Here is a 15,801-nt window from a genome sequence, read left to right on the forward strand (position 1 = left end):
TCTATATATCTATATCTATATCTATATCTATATATATATATCTATATATATATATCTATATATATATATCTATATATATATATCATATTAATCTGACTATACATATAATATTGGCCATATTATATTTACATTACCACAGTGAGATGATTTTAGTCTCATGAACAACATTAACTAATTGTTATTTACTAACTAATCTTGAAATGACTGTTCAGCACAGAAATGAAGCCCAACAATCATGTTTTACAGTCCCGTGGTCTCAGCCTCAGATACTCAACTAATCAAAGTGATGTCATGACAAAAATGAATGACCAACAAAATATTTTTCTCCATTTCTGTCACACAAAGCTGTATGAAACGTTTCTCACGGTTAGTATCATGGTTGCTAGGCAACCTGAACAGCGCGACGAAGGCTAGACCGTCCCATTTCACAACCCCGCACTTCTCGTACTACGCGTAGTGCGCGTACTTCAAGCGTGCAGACCCTGGCTGTGTCCCAATTCAGGGTCTGCACGCTTTAAGTACCGCACTATGCATCTCCTTTTTGTTTTCATATTTTAATTTGAAATTCTGAGTGTTTGGCAAGATTTGTTCCCATACTACACTCTCCCCCCTACTTTCCGTCATTTTTGACGTCATATCTAGTCATAGCTATTGTGTACAAATGAGAAATGACGTGATGCAGCTATTTTTTTTCTAAGTAACAAACACCAGATATGTTTTCTTTTTCTTCTTGTTGCAGTCATGTACCACTAACTCTGATTATGTCATTAAAAGCCGCCCTGGACCAAATATAAAAAGAACATCAATTATCCTGAGGTCATAACATCAAAACTGCCAGTGAAGTAGAAAAGCTCTACAGTGCTCCCCTCTAGTGGCTCTAATGAAAATCAGCATGGCAATAGAGCTAATTTTCATGCTACAAGTCCCGTTTATTATTAGAAATATTTGCACTAAAAGCTGTTTAAAACAAATGCCACCATACTGTAAAAACAAAACATGCATCTAATTGTACCTGCACAGTCTTCTTCACTAAGCACACAGAAACCCTGAATTAAAACCCTACACTATAAAAACTGAAGCTGTCCATCGCAAAAACTTAATGTTCATCTGCACGTTTCGTGACTTCTCGGGTGTAGCTCTCTATGTAAAACCTTTCACACTACGAGCACAAGGACATGTTACTTTACCTGTGTCGATGACACCAAACACAGCAGAGAAATCGCAGTTTAAAAACTGTCTTCGCTTCTGCTTTTGCTTAAGAGACGAGAGAAAAGTTAACATTAGAGTTAATGGTCGAGGGACTCGCGGCACTCGGGCTCCTAGTTTGAATTGTGTGAGTGTCTGTGCGTTTTAAAGGCCATTTTCTTAAGGGGCACAAACATTGTATACTTCAAACAGCAGTTTTAAGTATACAATGTTTGGTTAGACAAAGAATTGTGGGGGGAAAGCTGATATTTGAATTCATAGAGTTTTGAAGAGGTTTCTTCCTGTTAAACAGGAGTTTTTCCTTCCCACCGTCACAAAGGCTGGCTCGTAGATCACCTGATTGTTAACTTTACAACGTAAAGCACTCTGAAGTTGCTGTGGTGATTTGACACCATATGAATAAAACTGAATTGAAGTATATAATGAAGTGTAGCCACAAAAACTTCACACAGCAATACATTTGTCTCGAGCACCAATATGCCCTAAAGACCCGTATGAGCTACACCTGTAACTTATATCAGCACCATGGACAGAGCTCACCTCTGAGAGACGAAGAAGCGGAGGCTACATATATACAGATGCTAGGCATAAAATTATCATCAAAAGAATATCATCAAAAAGTTGATTTATTTCACCAGTTCCATTCAAAAAGTGAAAGTCGTATAATGTGTACATTCATTACACACAGACTGACATATTTCAAGTGGTTATTTCTTTTAATTTTGATGATTATAACTGACAACTAATGAAAAATTCAGTATCTCAGAAAATTAGAATTTTGAGAAAAGGTTCAATATTGAATCAGATAATTAACTCAAAACACTTGCAAAGGCCTTTAAATTGTCTCTCAGTGTAGTTCTGTAGAGTACACAATCACGGGGAAGACGCTTGACCTGGCAGTTGTCCAAAAGACGACCATTGACACCTTGCAAGAGGGCAAGACACAAAAGGTCATTGGCTGTTCACAGAGCTCTGTGTCAAAGCACATTACTAGAGAGGCGAAGGGAAGGAAAAGATGTGGTAGAAAAAAGCATACAAGCAATAGGGATAACCACTCCCTGGAGAGGATTGTGAAAAAAACATTCATTTCATTACTTGTCAGTTATAATCATCAAAATTGAAATAAATAAATACTCGAAATATATCCGTCTGTGTGGACTGAATGTATTCATTATACAACTTTCACTTTTTGAATGGAATTTGTGAAGTAAATCAACTTTTCAATGATATTCTAATTTTATGACCAGCACCTGTATGCATACGTCTCACATATATTAAACCTTACCTGCCTTCTTAGGTGAGGACGACACCAGAAAACCCCCCAGATGGATGAATCTACATTCCTCTAACAATCCTTGCATGAAGCCTAAAAATGTTCTTGAGAAAATGTACTAGTTTCATCAATCCAGTATTGGGACACTATGAAATGAATGAACTATGAAATTAACTTCAGCTGTGACAAAATATATCTAATAATATATTTAACTATAATATATATCTCATTAAAACAATGAGCTAAAATGCAACAACAATGGAGAGGAATTGTCTTTACTTTTAGATACATCCCATTACTACTCTATAGAGCTTATATTGATCTTCATGAAGATGAAAGTCAGAAACATGATGGAAGAAAGAAATCATCAGAGCACCTTTGTCTGGGGAACAATCAGACAAGAGATGCGTTCTTACCTCTAGGCATTTATTAAATATCAAAACACATTAAATTACAATTTACAACTGACCTTATCTTTTAAAACAGATCTGGATGCCATTTATAAAAGTCATGTGAACAGTTCTGAAATCCTAACAAACTCCTGTTGGCTTATAGGCGAAAGAGTTCATCAGCTGTCTCATCAGTAGTCTTCAAGCTGAGTGTAAAGCCCTGAGAAAAGTTGTGGCACAACAGATTCACAGGAAATCAGCCAGCACCATTAAAGCGAGAGGAATTTAAAAAAAAGTGTAAAATCCAGTGTGCAAAGTACAAAAAGAGTGACAGGACTGCATGACTTCAGTCCAATCAAGATAAGCAAACAGGTTAAAACATTCATATATGGCACACATTTGGATAAATATTAAATCTTGATTTATTATTCTTTTTGTTTAAAATGTATTAAAATGTCTTTTGTGACCTGCAGGAGTCCAGTTAGAGCTTAAAGTGGCTCATGAGACTTCCATATTAAAGTTTTCCATGACAGTAGTGGTCAGCAGGTCTACACCATGTACCGAGGAAACACATATCTTCTGTTTTAAAAACAAACAAACAAACAAAAAAACTGTGCTGATGGAAATAATCTGAGTAACTTGAGATGAGACGCCTTGCTTTGTGAACTGTTAGTGGTTTGGGACTTCAGTGCTGACGGTAAACTGAGCAGAAGCAACATGAAGCATCAAAACAAGCATCTCAGACATTAAAAAGATAATTAAGGCAACTCTTTCAGTCCCTCCTCTGTGATTGTTAAAATGTCTTAAAGTGTTTGATAAAAGTGGCGTTAGTTTTCAGAGGAAGTCGCTCCTTCCGCTTGAGGTCTGTAATGTCACTTTTTACTAAGGCCCAAGTTCCATCAGCTGATCTGAGCTGGAGCCTCAGCACCTGTCCACTCAGACTCTGGTGTCCTTGTAACTTGGCAGCCTGAGGCTCCCAAGGTCAAACGTAACCTCACCCATTGAATGTGTCCTGGGTTTACAGTAGCAGTGGTGTGTGCTCTCCCACCGGCTCAGTGCGCATGGTGAGCTGCCGCACTCGTGCCAGGAGGCGGCTGGGCAGAGAGGGGAAGTGGTGGCTCGGGTCCAGGACGTTAGTTTTGCGCCGCTCGCGTTCTTGCTGCCACATGAGGTACGGGCTGGGCGGGAAGAACGGCCGGGAGCGCTCGCGGTAGAGTTGCAGTACGATGCCGCACACGCTGAGCACCACCCACACTGTGATCATGACGTAATCTGGTCAAAAGGAAACCAGAGAGTTTTAGTTGAAGGCCAGTAACTCAACTTTGCCAGCTTTGCTGAGCTCTTGACATTCACTCGTGTACTCACCGATGGTTTGAAACGGCACGTCAGTGAACACTGCACTGAAGGTGTTGTTGAGCAAGCGCTTGAGGATATTCAGAGTGATGTAAGAGAGGCTTGTGTAAATGTAGGCGTTGACAGCCAGAACCACAGCGTAAGCGCCAACGATCCCACATGTGGTGATGTTTCCCTGAAACACACACATTTTTACTGTTTGAGCTATGAAGGCTTGCAAAATCAATGCTGCACTCTGTGTGTTGTAATTGTGCTTTGGACCGTGCCATTTCTCCAAAAATAGTGAATTTATCTTGTGAGCACACTTGTTCGATCGTTTTGGGCTGTGTAACTTAAATGTTATATAAAACTGAAATTATTATTCTAGCCAGGCAGCAATGCAGCAAAGTGCGAAGGTGACCGAAACAGGACATGAATGATGAATGAAATAATGATGGATTAAGCACCATTAGACCCTTACAGTCTCTGGTACCTGCTGTTGACCTAAATGTCATTCTTGACATGACCACCAGGTGACGCTAAAAACCTTTAAACACCTCCAGCTTCTGAAGCGTTAAATCAGTTACCTCTCTGGGCCAACGCACGAAAAAGAGTGGAACGATGAGCGTGACGCAGCAGAACGTCACCCAGAAAACAGCGTCGGATTTCCTGAACACATCGATGTCTCCTGCAGAAAGACCACGACACACAGAAACTTATGGAACATGAAGCGTTTAACAATAAGCTGTAGCTTTTTCTCACGGTGCTGAAGAGTCAACGACACACAACAAAAGCCAGATTTATTCCGTACCTAATGGAGTGAAGAGGACAACGGAGGCGAGGAGGAAGCCGAGCGTCAGGCCGACCACAATCACGACCACGGCCACGACTGAACCGAAACGCCACCATATCATGACCAGGATGATCCCGCCCACCACGCCGAGCACGGCCGACAGGGTAAGACGGACTGCACAGAGAAAGACACAGACAGCAGTGAAAAGCATGAAATGCTGCACATCATGTGAAAGGACTGAAAGCCTAGAATCCCCCCGACTTACTGTCATAGTCCAGCTCTGTGGTCCTCGTGATGAGGATGAAGAACAAAAAGGCTGCAAAGCTGAATCCCATGCAAAACAGCTCTGTGGGGTTCAGGAGAGGTGGAAACAGGGCCCAAGAAACAAAAGTCAGAGGGAGGAGAGAGAAGAAGAACCAAACATAAGATAACAGCAATTCATTCTCTTCACATTTCACACAAACATTGTTAAAGCTACTGAAATTCCAGCTCCTGGGACGTCATGAAGCCTCGTGCTCCGGAATAACAAATTCTCCTCAGACCGAGGAGACATACTGTGTCTGTCATTATCAGATTAATTAGAAGCACTGGCAGCAGGGGCCGATCACAGTGATTGGTTCAGTTTGGAACAAATGCATTTGTTCGTGACACGCCAGGGAGACCACATGAGAGGCACGCCACTGCTAAAACCCACCGACTGAAGAGTGAAGGGCTGAGAAGATGTTGCAGCAGCTCTGTGTGCAATTGAGGCTTTCTCTTTGTTTAGTTTCTATGATGAAGTTATCTTTTTTTTTTAACAGCTTCTGACCCCATAATTCTCTCTGCTGACCATGTAACGACCCGTGATCGGAGGCTCTTGTTTATAAAATAAACAACTGGCAGAGAGCTTCATAGTCTAGAGAGGAAGCTTTAAAGGCTTAAGACTAAAGAGTGGCTGAAACCTGAAGTTTCATCAGCTACAAAGATGACGATGTGGACCGATCGATACCAATAAGTACTGACACAAATCAACAAAAAATCTGACTCACGTTGGATTAGTATCCTGCATTCAGAGCTATACACTCACAAATGTCCTGTAAAATCTCCTGACTGTAGTAGTATTAATACTACACAGACTGACCATCATGCACTGGGATACTGTAGCACCAAAGCCACACAAAACAAGAACTAACTACTCACCACATTTAAAGAATCGATGCCCAAAGAAGCAGACAAACAGCCCTGCCAAGCCAGTGATGGTGAAGAAGATTTTTGTAGATATCTTCCCTGAAAAATCATTTACAAACCGCAGTTACAATAAGTCAGTCATTTATACAGTCAGAAATCCATGCTTCAATAGCATCGAGTTTTCAACAGAGCTCAGAAGCTCACCTAGAGTTTGGCAGCTGTCTAGAGTGGAATTGAAGCTGCAGGCGTAGGTGTGGGCGGGCACGTAAGAGGCCGAGGTGTTCAACAGCGGGTCTCTAACGATCACAGAGTAGATTATGCCCTGACCGGGGATGGAGTTGAAAACCATCGAGCTCACATCTGTCGATTCCAGCGTCATGACCTGCGGGGAGACACAGAGAGCAAAAGGCAGGAGACTCGTAAACACGCAGCTCCGGCACATTCGACTGCTAATCTTCGGCATCCGCTGCGTTCACGTTGCATACCCGTTTGCCGTTCTCCATCATGCCCTGCTTGTCGGCCACGGCCTGAAAGCCGGTGAACAGGCTGCGCTCTGACAGGTCATTCTCAGGCAGGAAGTACTGGTAGATGTCGTACTGCAGCCGCCAGCGCGTGTCGGCTCCTGTGGATTGGCTGCAGGCTGGAGGAACTCCATCTCTGACGGACAAGAGCAACATACATTTATCTTTGGATCACCACAATTTTGTTTTCATTTTTCAGAGTATTAAATTTTTTCAAAACCTGTAGCACAGCTAAGACCTGAATCTTAGCTTAGAGGGAGTGGTCACCAGGCTGACTGATCACATGATATAATAACACATAACTCCAGTTAGACATGTCAGACAAGAAGAGTTTCAAACGCATCACTAAACCAACCTTTAGTGTTTAAAGTTAAACCACTCTAGCAACTATATCAAAACCATTTACCATGTTACATGCGTGATGCTTGAAATGTAAAAAAAACAACAACAAAACAAAAACAAAAAAGGGAAAAAGTGTGACACTGTCTAACAAACATATTATCTACAAGCAAATAAGATGCATGTTTTCCCCCGAAACCTTTCACATTAAAATTTGAATAGAGTCTCCACAGACCAAACAGGAAATGACTGTGTGTAAGTGAGCAAAACCATTTCAGGACAACTCTGTGGCACTGATATACAAAGCAAAGCGTGAGATGGTGAGGCTGTGTGTGTGTGTGTGTGTGTGTGTGTGTGTGTGTGTGTGTGTGAGTGAGAGAGAGAGTGTGAGTGAGAGAGAGAGAGCACGAGATCATTTCAAAGAAAACAAACGGAGGTGGTTTGACGATAGCGCGCGGCAAATGTGATCTCTGTACAGAGCTGCTGATGCCTGTGGCTCAACAGGCTGAACAGGAAGTGAAGAAAACAGTAAGAGTCGGTGTCATGTGCTACCTCTCATATCCCAGGTTGGCAGGTGCAAAACGGATCGTGGTCTCATAGAGATTGTAGTGGATGTAGATGTTTGGGTCAATTTCCAGGTCAAACTCCATATTGCACGCTCCTGGAACTGGATCTGACACAGCACACATTCACTGTTAGACGCTGGACTGGACGTGGTGGGCCAATAGGAGGAAGGCTGAGAGTCATTCTGCTATGTCAACATGACTTATTAAAATAGGTTTCAACACCCAGTGGAGGTAAACCAAATCAGTGCGAATACAAGCTCGTGGTCGGCTCAGGTTTCCTCCAGTGACAATCACACTGTGCTGACATGGTTTGTTTTAGTTAATGTCCAAAGCTTTTGCTTTCTTCTCCTTTTACTTTCCTGTTCTGTGCTTCTCAGGCAACATTCAAAGACAGTGAAACAAGTCAGAAGAGAAGCACACTGGTGTATTTTGTACTGGAGGACAGTTCAAGTGTTACCGGTGCTGGAGTAGGAGAGGATGACCCCGGTCCCTGCCACAGTGTTGCCATCAGGAGAGGACAGGAACAAGGTGAGAGACGTTTGGTCCCGCCGGAGAGCCGACACGAGCCCTGAGTCCACCGCAGTCAGGGAGAGGCCCAGGCCCGGCATCTGATCCGAACAGAGATATCAATTAGTAAGCAGATAATATGCAGAGGCACATGCTGTGCTGTTTAGAAAACATAGAAGTGCTCCCATTCATGGTCTGACCTCATGATGGTGCTTGAGGAAAAATTCACCAAGCATTCAACTTCATGGTGGTTATAGATGAGAGACTGTGGATTACCAAAGCCATCAGGCCCTCATCTCTGAGGACCATGAAACATTTCCATGTAAACGTGGGGGAGATAGTTCTGTCTTGACCAAAATGATGTACAGTCTGATCTCAAACTAAGGTGGTGACGATCCCCTGCCAGTTTAACCTACATAAACACTTTCTCCTCTGAACGTCTCAACACACTTGGTTCTTTGTTTGGTGGATTAGTGTGAACTTGCCAGCGATTATGATTCACTGCAGACTCAGGTCCTAACAAAGTTAAACACCTTAAATGCTGGTGTCTGTCTCCAAAACAAGAGGAAAGAAAACATTACTCAACTTGTGCTACGAAAAAAAAAAGGACATACATTCCAATAATAGAGCTCCTAAGAAGAATGACAAACATTTTATTTTAAGAGTCAGATCTTTAGGCCCAGGAAGCACCGCTACAGTTAAAAAAAATAACTTCCTTCTGCTCTGATTTCTAGTTGGTACAATGGCTCTGTTCTGTGACTTTCACACTCTTCTGTCAGAGCAGTAAGACCTCCTGTAGAAAACAGAGCAGGCATCAAAGAAAGCAGATATGAGACTGATTGAATCAGCATTAAAACATGAGTCGGGGTGGGCGTGGTCTGCAAAGCAGCTTGCAGATGTCCTGTAGTTTTAGGATAGAGCTACGTTTGTGAACAATACAACAGCTACTTCATTTGGAAATGAAAGCTGCTTGTGATTGAAGAGATTGCTGACATGAAGAAAACTCCCTTTCTCTCCTTTAACTTTGCATTAAATTGACTTCTTACTGTAAATGTTTTTTTGTTGTTAAAACTTCATTAATTTGAATTTCACTGCCTTTGAGAGCAGGACGAATCAAACACAGGCTTGTGCTACATGGTATACCACATCCTGACCTGGTGAGCGCTGCGTTCACATGAACAAGCTGGTTTAGCGTTAGAGAATATGTGTTATCAAAGCAAAAAATACATTATCGCACGGGTTAGAGCGCGACATTATACGTGCTTCAGCACTGAGCCAGCAGAGTCTAATGAAAACCGAGAGACTTTACATTATCTGTACTGTGTTTCACGTGGAAAGATTTTTGCTTGTGACAGACAACAAATGGAAAAAGCTCATACTGAGGCAATGATCTGAATTACTATTGTGTGACAGGCCTGGCGGCATAGAAGATCTGCGCCCCCATGACATGGCTCTCAGTCCCACTGCTGTATAATAACCGCATTGTATCACCATCTCTTGTGGACACAGACGCTGCTGGAGTATGTAGAGATTCTCAAGACAGCACAGGCTCAACTTCAGTTGTGTCATCAGCCGCAGAGGTGGGGTCGCTTCAAACCCAACTATCACAAGTGAGTTAAAGTTTCAACACTTAAGTCACCAACAGGAAGTGGGTAAAACAGTGATATAATTAAGTGTAGGTTTGGTTTATGAAAGCATTTCCTTTAAAAAATGATTAGTTTATCTGTTTTTATGCTTCTAATTGAAATAGTCAGTCACCAAAAACACTGACAGCTGATAAACAACGACAAATATAAATCAGGATCTTGTGGTTATCATGTCAAACAAGCCAGAGTTATAAAAAGGAAGGAAAAAAAGGAAACTGACAAAAGAGATAAGAATATAAAGGAAACTGATGTGCACAATCTGCATATTCACTTTTCATTAAGCTTTATCTGATGCTGTGTAAAAGCACACTTCCTGTTTTGTTCTTTCTAAATTTCTCTGTGCTTGTTTTTGGTGATTGCTGGTGATCTTTAAACTTGAGACATGTCTTAATGATAAGGCGAGTCTTCAATCACATGGATTTGTTTTTCTGGCCCTTTCCACTGTTGCCACCACCAGAAACCTAAATAAGAAAAGTTAAGCTAAACTACTTTCCATGCTCCTGTGTGCTGCATGGACCCAAACGGCGCTGTCTCCTCAGACTTCTGGGACTGACGCCAGAAGTTTTTCCCCCTGAGGAACGCCCCGTCTGCCACTCATGACCAGAGGACTGTAGATCAGCTGACTGCGGGTTCTCTCAGAGGGTCAGACGACCTCACTCACAAAGCCTCATTCATTAGCCAGATGTAGAACTAACTGCCCGTGATGCACTATGAAATATGCCTCTGAGTTTATTTCCGTTTATATTTTAGCTGTGTCATGTGACCACACTGCTGAAGGATCACCCAATTTAGATTACACATCTGATTTGCTGATGTAACAGAAAACATCCCCTCTTTAACTCTTTGTAAAATGCACTTCACACACACACAGATCGGGTTTGCTTATTGTGACAGTTCAGGTGGAAAGGTGGCCGGGGCTCCGAACAAGCCGAAAGGAAGCGTGACGAATTGGTACAAACCGTACGGAGTGGAGAAGGCAGTTTTTTCCTTGGACTCGGCAGACAAGGGAATCTGCCAGCAGCCCTTGGTTAAATCCAGTGTCGTGTAAAAACGGGCCGTGCCCAACCAGTCCAGGAGCCCGTCGACCCGGGCATGGGATAAGCATCAAAGCGTGACACTTCAGTAGGGGTGGGTTTTAATAATCGATTCATTGATTAAAATCGATTCTGGCTTGGATAACGTGATATCGATTCATTAAAATCCTGAATCGATTTTTTTATATAAATGTATTTTGCCCAAAATTCCAGAATCTCAGGAGAAACGTCACAAAATTTTGACAACCACCAAACAGCTAAAACAGTAAATGAGAGCAGGTACACGGCTTCTGCACAAAGACGTAAACACAGCGCGGACTGCGGATCAGTGAGATGTCGCCTTTCTCACCGACGGCACGGACACGGTCGGGGCTGAAAGCCGACAGCTCGCTGATTCTGATGTTTCGGCGGGTCTGCGCTTTGTGTTTACGCCCTTTTTGTGCCGATTCTAAAGCTGTTAGTTTTATCTCTCTCCAAACAATATTGACTGAACCAGCAGCAAAAGAAGATCCAAACTACGCTTCACATACACATCGTCATGAATTCCCTCTGACTTTTGCTGTTTTGCTTCCACCACAATAAAAATCACACTTCATGCACAGCTCTCTCTCTCTCTCTCTCTGTGTACTTCAAGAACAGTTTCCCGTCTATCCCCGAAATCTGTGCTTGCTTGTTACGCACAACACTACAGTTATTTACAGGCTGTCGGCCGATGTTTTTTTTCCTTTTACTTACTTCCGAAAAGAAAACCTAATTTCTGCCGTTCAATAGGCTTCTGAACAAATTTAAACTTTTTAAAATTATGCAAAATGCTTAGCGTGTCTCTAATAAAACCGCTGTAACTTCAGAGGTAATGTTCATATGTTTATTAATGGTTTTCTTTTGTTTTTGATCTACTGCAGAATATTTTTATAAAATCCAGGCCAGGAAAATCACCTTCATGTTTTTCTGTGTTTCATCTTCAGCTACTTTGACACAAAGTGTGATGCTCACACCTTTGATAAAGTCTTGCGTGTGTCAGCTTCCTTTTTATAGATACAAAAATATGTAAATGTACTGATCTGAATTATAATATTTCTGACTGTCTGAGGCAAAATTTCCCAGATTCAAATCGAATTGAATCGAATCGATTCTAGAAATCAGTGACGATACCCAGCCCTACACTTCAGTCACCTTGCGATAGTCGACACAGAACCGTATAGACCCATCCTTCTTCACCACAAGAACTATGGGGCTAACCCAGATGCTGTGCGACTCTTCTATCACTTCCATTTTCAGCATTTCAGCCAACTCCCTCTGAACAATTTGCCGTTTATGCTCAGGAAGCCTGTAGGGCCTTGAACGCACCGTCATGCCAGGCTGCGTTTCAAAATGATGATCAATGAGAAAACAATATTTTCACGGACCAGCCATTAAGGTGTCGCGGATAAATACAACAAAATAAAATGATAAGACCAAGACAAAAACTGTGGTATTATATATAATAATAAATGCGAATTCACTGTGTGATTGTGTAACTTTATTAGCAGCGTCCTCCTGAAATGCGCCAACAAAATGCTCTCTGGTCCCCTTAATGCTCTCTGGTCGTTATGGTAACGCGTAAACATTTCTTTCAAAATCAGACGCACAACTACAACACGGGAAAAGACCCAGGGAGACCGAGTTGATGATAAAAACCCTGAAAACCATAAATTTCACACCTGAGCCTGAACTCTCACGGCCCAGCACCAAATGACTCACAGCCCGGGGGTCCCCAACCCCCAGGCTGTGAGTCATTTGGTCCGTGGCCCGCAGTTTGGGGACCGCTGGCTTAAAGAAACAGTTAAACAAACATGGAAACTGTACTTTAGCTGCCTTCACTAATTGTCATGACACGTTTCTGGATTCACAAAGGCCTGAGGACAGACCAATGACAGCTCAGCCAGCTGGTTACTAAAATCACTGTAAACTTCTCGTTTGCCACTCACATCCATCTAAATGAACTAATATTTACTTAGCGTCCAAGGAGAACACACTAAAATAAACAAATGCCCACTATTACAATTTGTTGTATTTGTGGCTTTGTTAGTTTCAATGTTGTGTCCTAAATATACGCCAAATGTGAAGTATTAACACAATATATCTACACAGTTTTACTGAAGAATGTGGCTGAGTAAGAAATGGCAGCCTCAAAAGCTTTAAAACGATAGTGACAAAGCAAATCATATTAAATTGAATCAAATTAATATTTTTACAGCCATTTACAAAAAAACAGTTTTGATCTTGACAGCTTATCTCTGCTCGAATAGCAGCCGTGCAGGGAAATAATGGTACCCGCCATGAAGCTGAAATTTAAACTTCAAAGTGTTCAGAAAAACATAACCATGTGACCTACGTGGTATCATCAGTGTGCTGCTGGCTTTCTGTTGAACAAGCAGGTTCATCACTGTATGGTTATTGCAATATTCGAATTTCAAATTTGTCTACTTGCCTACTGACAAAGTGATATCGTTGGCGTTGGTGCGTTTTTAATGGAGGAACAAAACAAAACAAAAAAGTTAAGCCTTTAAAAGGTGATGTCCCTGTGGGTACAGCCAACCTTTATATACAGTCTATTACTGATAACACCAGTTCTTTTTCATTTAATTAAGTAATATTTCAACAGCAGTTCTACTTGAGTGCACACTTTCACTGCTCTTTCCACCTCTTCACACCAGAGGTTAACATCTCAGCATTTCCTCACCCTTGTGTAGGAGATTGTTGCGTTTCGATGCTGCGTGTGGAACTGCAGAGTGATGAAAGCGACCTCTGATGGGATCGTGGACACCACCGCCTGCACCGTCTCATTCTGCGAGATGCTCACGTTCTGGAACCTCCCCGGCAGGAAAATCACCCGGTCTGAGCAAGAAAGGGGAAAGTGTGATTTATGTATTCTGTAAATCAGGATTTTTGGTTCTCTTTTAGTCACATCACTCACCACCCGGCCTGCTCGCCAAATTTATCTCACTCACTCCAAAAATTAAAATAAAGTCTTCTGACACAGTGGTGGAGAGGCACAAGTTGAAAGGGGTGTGATTACCACAGAGGGATCTTTAACAGTACTTAAAGAGGTTCAGATAAAATTTGATGAAAATTAAATTTAAAGTCATGTGAGCGCTGATTTTTATAAGCCTAGTCCAAGAAAGTTTATGATAAATTCATCACAGTACTTGTACACAGTATTTGTTCTCCTGCTTCAGTCGATCTAAGTTACTGTGGAAAAGAAGACTGGCTGGCAGGTTGTAGCTGGTACTAGTCAACATACGGTAAAATGCTAATCACCTGACACAGCAGCAGTTTTGACAGTAGGTGATAAGCCAAACACGCCACCTTAAACCAGATCCTAAAACCGATTAATCACACAAAAGCCTGAACGAAGGCGTGCTCTCTGTGCTGAGGCTACTATACAGAAATAATCGAGTGTACCATCTAAATTTGATACGTTGATTAAATGGCACCATAAACATCCTTCAACATCTCAGAAAGTGGAGGCTTTGTCAGAGTGATGGCTGGACCTGAACTGTAAAATGTCAGCTGCTCATTTATTATGTTTCCTGTTGTGTAAAGATCTGCATACAGAGATTCAGTTCAGAAAACAAAACAAAAAATGTATTTATAAACCGCTTGATAGACTAGACTCATAAAACATGTCTTCTTCTTCTGAACATCTGCTTACATGACTACTGGTTTTCGTTTTGTTTATGTCCTTTCTAATAGATCTGCGTTATTCCATAAAACAAAGTTCCACAATAACTGGAACCAATCAGGCAGCCTATATCTTATCAGTGTCCTCACTTAACATCAAACTACAGGCTGAAGTTTCCTTACTGGCCATTTCTGACTCATTCGCCTGATTATATATAACCCACTGCGGTCTAAGCTCCGGTGAAGACCTCTAATTCTAACCATAACTGAAGGCAATCAGAATGAGGGTTTTTTTTTTAATCATAGGCCAGTGTTGATTACACTTAACAGTTGTATTTGAAATATTAAGACAATGAAGCATAATTCAGGCACCAAGACTGACAGCTACAAATGTGGCATCATACGGCCCTTTAAAAAGAACAGATTACACTGGAAAACAACTGTTTTTTCCCCTCTTTGAAAGGTGATGCAGATACACAGAACAGACAGTGAAATGTGAACATGATTATGCCATTTTTATATTATTGTAGGGTCTTTACCTCACAATATAAAGCGCCTTGTGGCAACTGTTGTTGTGATTTGGCGCCATATAAATAAAAGTGAATCTTGGTAATAATTAAACAAAACAAAACAAAACACTGTGTTGGTAACTGCACTTGTTTTCAGTTAGGCCACACTTCTGGTTTTGTTGCACTCACACACAGCAATCTTCCACACTTCCTTAACTATTACTGCATAGTTCCTCAGCAGGAACTGTGTGGGAAGACTTCAAACATCGAAGACTGTGTGTTATGAGGACGAGAGGCTCACAATGTGTGAGGTAACTTTTTGCAAGATTCATTAAGTTGCTGTGTGAAAATCAAAGAATGTTTTGAAGTTTTCAAAACACACACAGCTCAGGATTATCAGTGCTTTTAGATTTATCATTCCTGACAGATCCTGCTGACCTGGTCAGTGATTTTAATTTAGCGCTTTGAGGTAGGGACAACATGACTGGTTAATTTCAAAGCAGGCTACACACACTGCAAAGGTGCCTACGCACTCCTGACATGCAGAAAGAACTTCAGCCTCAGGGCAGAGTCTGGTCTAACACAAGTTCAATCACTTTGCATCGTGTTGACTGCCATCTTTGCTTTTTGCATCAGCCGAACTGCTTAACTGACAATTATTGAGCCCTTTATATGTAATCATATTTTTATATATATATATATATATAAATATATGGTTTTCCAACCCTTTTTCATCCTGGGTTGTCAAATTCTGATGTTTCTTCAAAGCAGCTAGCATGTCACGGATAAACAACAGACTCCTTTGGTATTTGTGCCATGATGAACCTAATGGCTAGACAGCATATCTCTTCCAAGC

General features: G+C 41.6%; 1 protein-coding gene across 1 annotated transcript in view; it reads right to left on the reverse strand.

Annotated features, from left to right (window-relative positions):
* Nucleotides 1–2,891: 2,891 nt before the first annotated feature.
* The window catches only part of tm7sf3 (transmembrane 7 superfamily member 3), a 13,816-nt gene continuing 906 nt past the window's right edge, over nt 2,892–15,801 (reverse strand). The window contains exons 2-12 of the mRNA XM_005942907.3: nt 13,496–13,650; nt 8,044–8,194; nt 7,573–7,693; nt 6,646–6,817; nt 6,365–6,542; nt 6,173–6,259; nt 5,259–5,339; nt 5,012–5,167; nt 4,788–4,888; nt 4,234–4,396; nt 2,892–4,140 (exon numbers count right to left, since the gene is read on the reverse strand). Coding sequence (XP_005942969.1) covers nt 3,887–4,140; nt 4,234–4,396; nt 4,788–4,888; nt 5,012–5,167; nt 5,259–5,339; nt 6,173–6,259; nt 6,365–6,542; nt 6,646–6,817; nt 7,573–7,693; nt 8,044–8,194; nt 13,496–13,650 — 1,619 coding nt within the window. The 3' untranslated portion in view covers nt 2,892–3,886. The remainder of the gene's footprint in view (nt 4,141–4,233; nt 4,397–4,787; nt 4,889–5,011; nt 5,168–5,258; nt 5,340–6,172; nt 6,260–6,364; nt 6,543–6,645; nt 6,818–7,572; nt 7,694–8,043; nt 8,195–13,495; nt 13,651–15,801) is intronic.

Source organism: Haplochromis burtoni, unplaced genomic scaffold (assembly GCF_018398535.1).
Source record: "Haplochromis burtoni strain Fernald_Lab_line unplaced genomic scaffold, NCSU_Asbu1 Contig_178, whole genome shotgun sequence".
NCBI lineage: Eukaryota > Metazoa > Chordata > Actinopteri > Cichliformes > Cichlidae > Haplochromis > Haplochromis burtoni.